At 50.4% G+C, this 1,544-nt stretch overlaps 1 protein-coding gene across 1 annotated transcript in view; it reads right to left on the bottom strand.

Moving 5' to 3' along the window:
• The window catches only part of LOC308312071 (uncharacterized protein), a gene marked incomplete at both ends in the record, with an annotated part of 8,772 nt that extends 7,558 nt beyond the window's left edge, over positions 1-1,214 (bottom strand). The window contains 2 exons of the mRNA XM_080794474.1: positions 532-1,007; positions 1,160-1,214. Of these exons, the coding sequence (XP_080650600.1) occupies positions 532-1,007; positions 1,160-1,214 (531 nt within the window). The remainder of the gene's footprint in view (positions 1-531; positions 1,008-1,159) is intronic.
• Positions 1,215-1,544: the final 330 nt, after the last annotated feature.

The following is a 1,544-nucleotide window of genomic DNA, read 5'->3' as shown; positions in this document are numbered from 1 at the left end:
GGTATTTATACCAGGGGGGGCTGAAGGGTGGGAGGCAAAAATAATTGGGTCTTATTCGGGTATAATTGGCCTAATACTGACTTATTTAGGACCTAGTTAACAGAGTTAATCATAATAACAGTATGTGACTCTTTATTGTGTTGTTGTTTGGTTTAGATTTCTTTAAACCTGGTGCAGGTGAAAGTAAAACTACAATAAGGTTTTTGCTGTCTCGTCATGTTGTGTCTATCTGTCAACTCACTGGCTGTGCATTCTGCATTCAGCACGCTCTGACAGACATGTCAAAAAAAGTCTCCTCTCCACCAGCAGGGGGTGCTGGAGCACCCTCCGCACCCCCCTTCCAGCGCACAGTCAATACACTTGTTGTGGCCCAATCTTGGGCGCCCACATATCCCTAAATGTCTTTGCCAGATCTACAAGCGCATAGCGCGGCACTACGAGCTTTTGGATCTGAAAATGCGACGCTCTATATATACACACCACGTTTTGTAGAGAGCGGTGTATTTTGGATGCAGAGGGCGCAGTACCCACCTTGGGCCAGTCGGCGGGGTCCTCCGAGGGCACCACCGTGTCGGGGGCGGGGCTGTGGAACGCCACTGTGTCGTCGACGCCCCCCGGCTGGTCGACGGCTCCGGCTCCTCCCCCTCCGGCCGTAAGCTCCTCCCCCCCAGCCGCCGCCTCCTCCTCCTCCTCGGAGTCTACGCGGGCCGCGTGTTTGTGAGAGCGGTGGTGGTGGTGGTCGTGCGGAAGGCCCGCCCCCTGGTGGTCTGGAAGCCCCACCCCGAGGCCAATCAGGTGGTCTGGAAGCCCCGCCCCCAGGCCAATCAGGTGGTCTGGAAGCCCCACCCCCAGGCCAATCAGGTGGTCTCTCTCCGCCGAGTCGTCGCTGAGCGTCGCGGTCGTCGTCGTCCCGGCGCCACCGAGCGCTTCCTTCTCCACGCCGACGGTTGATGATTGGTTGTTGTGGCGGTGGTGATGATGACGCCTGCCGGCCAATGAATGCCTCCCTGTGGGTGAGGAGGAGGAGAAGGAGGAGGAGGAGGAGGAAGATTAATCAAGGCAAAACGGAACTCATACGGTCACGTTTTGTCGGCGAGTGTTGATTTCGTGTCGACTAAAAACCAAGACGAGAAATGTTCGTCGACTACCTTTTTATCACCGACGAAAACTACATGGAGACTAAATGTGACCCGATTTGACTGAGAGACTGCCATGGTGCAAATTCCAGCTTTTCACCAGAGGAGAAAAACATTTTTTTTTTTAGTTTAATTTATGAGTTTATAGCACTCTTCCCATACTAGAGCATGTCTGAAACAAATGTCGACATGTAAATATGAAATAAATGCTTAAACATGTAGCTATAGGTGTAATGTTAGAGACCACAGAAGACATGTAAATATGTAATAAATGCTTAAACATGTAGCTATAGGTGTAATGTTAGAGACCACAGAAGACATGTAAATATGTAATAAATGCCTAAACATGTAGCTATAGGTGTAATGTTAAAGACCACAGAAGACATGTAAATATGTAATAAATGCCTA

This window comes from Protomyctophum bolini (assembly GCF_963924005.1).
Source record: "Protomyctophum bolini genome assembly, contig: SCAFFOLD_711, whole genome shotgun sequence".
NCBI lineage: Eukaryota > Metazoa > Chordata > Actinopteri > Myctophiformes > Myctophidae > Protomyctophum > Protomyctophum bolini.
The sequence above is the reverse complement of the archived record's forward strand: the minus strand, read 5'-3'. Positions and strand labels throughout refer to the sequence as shown.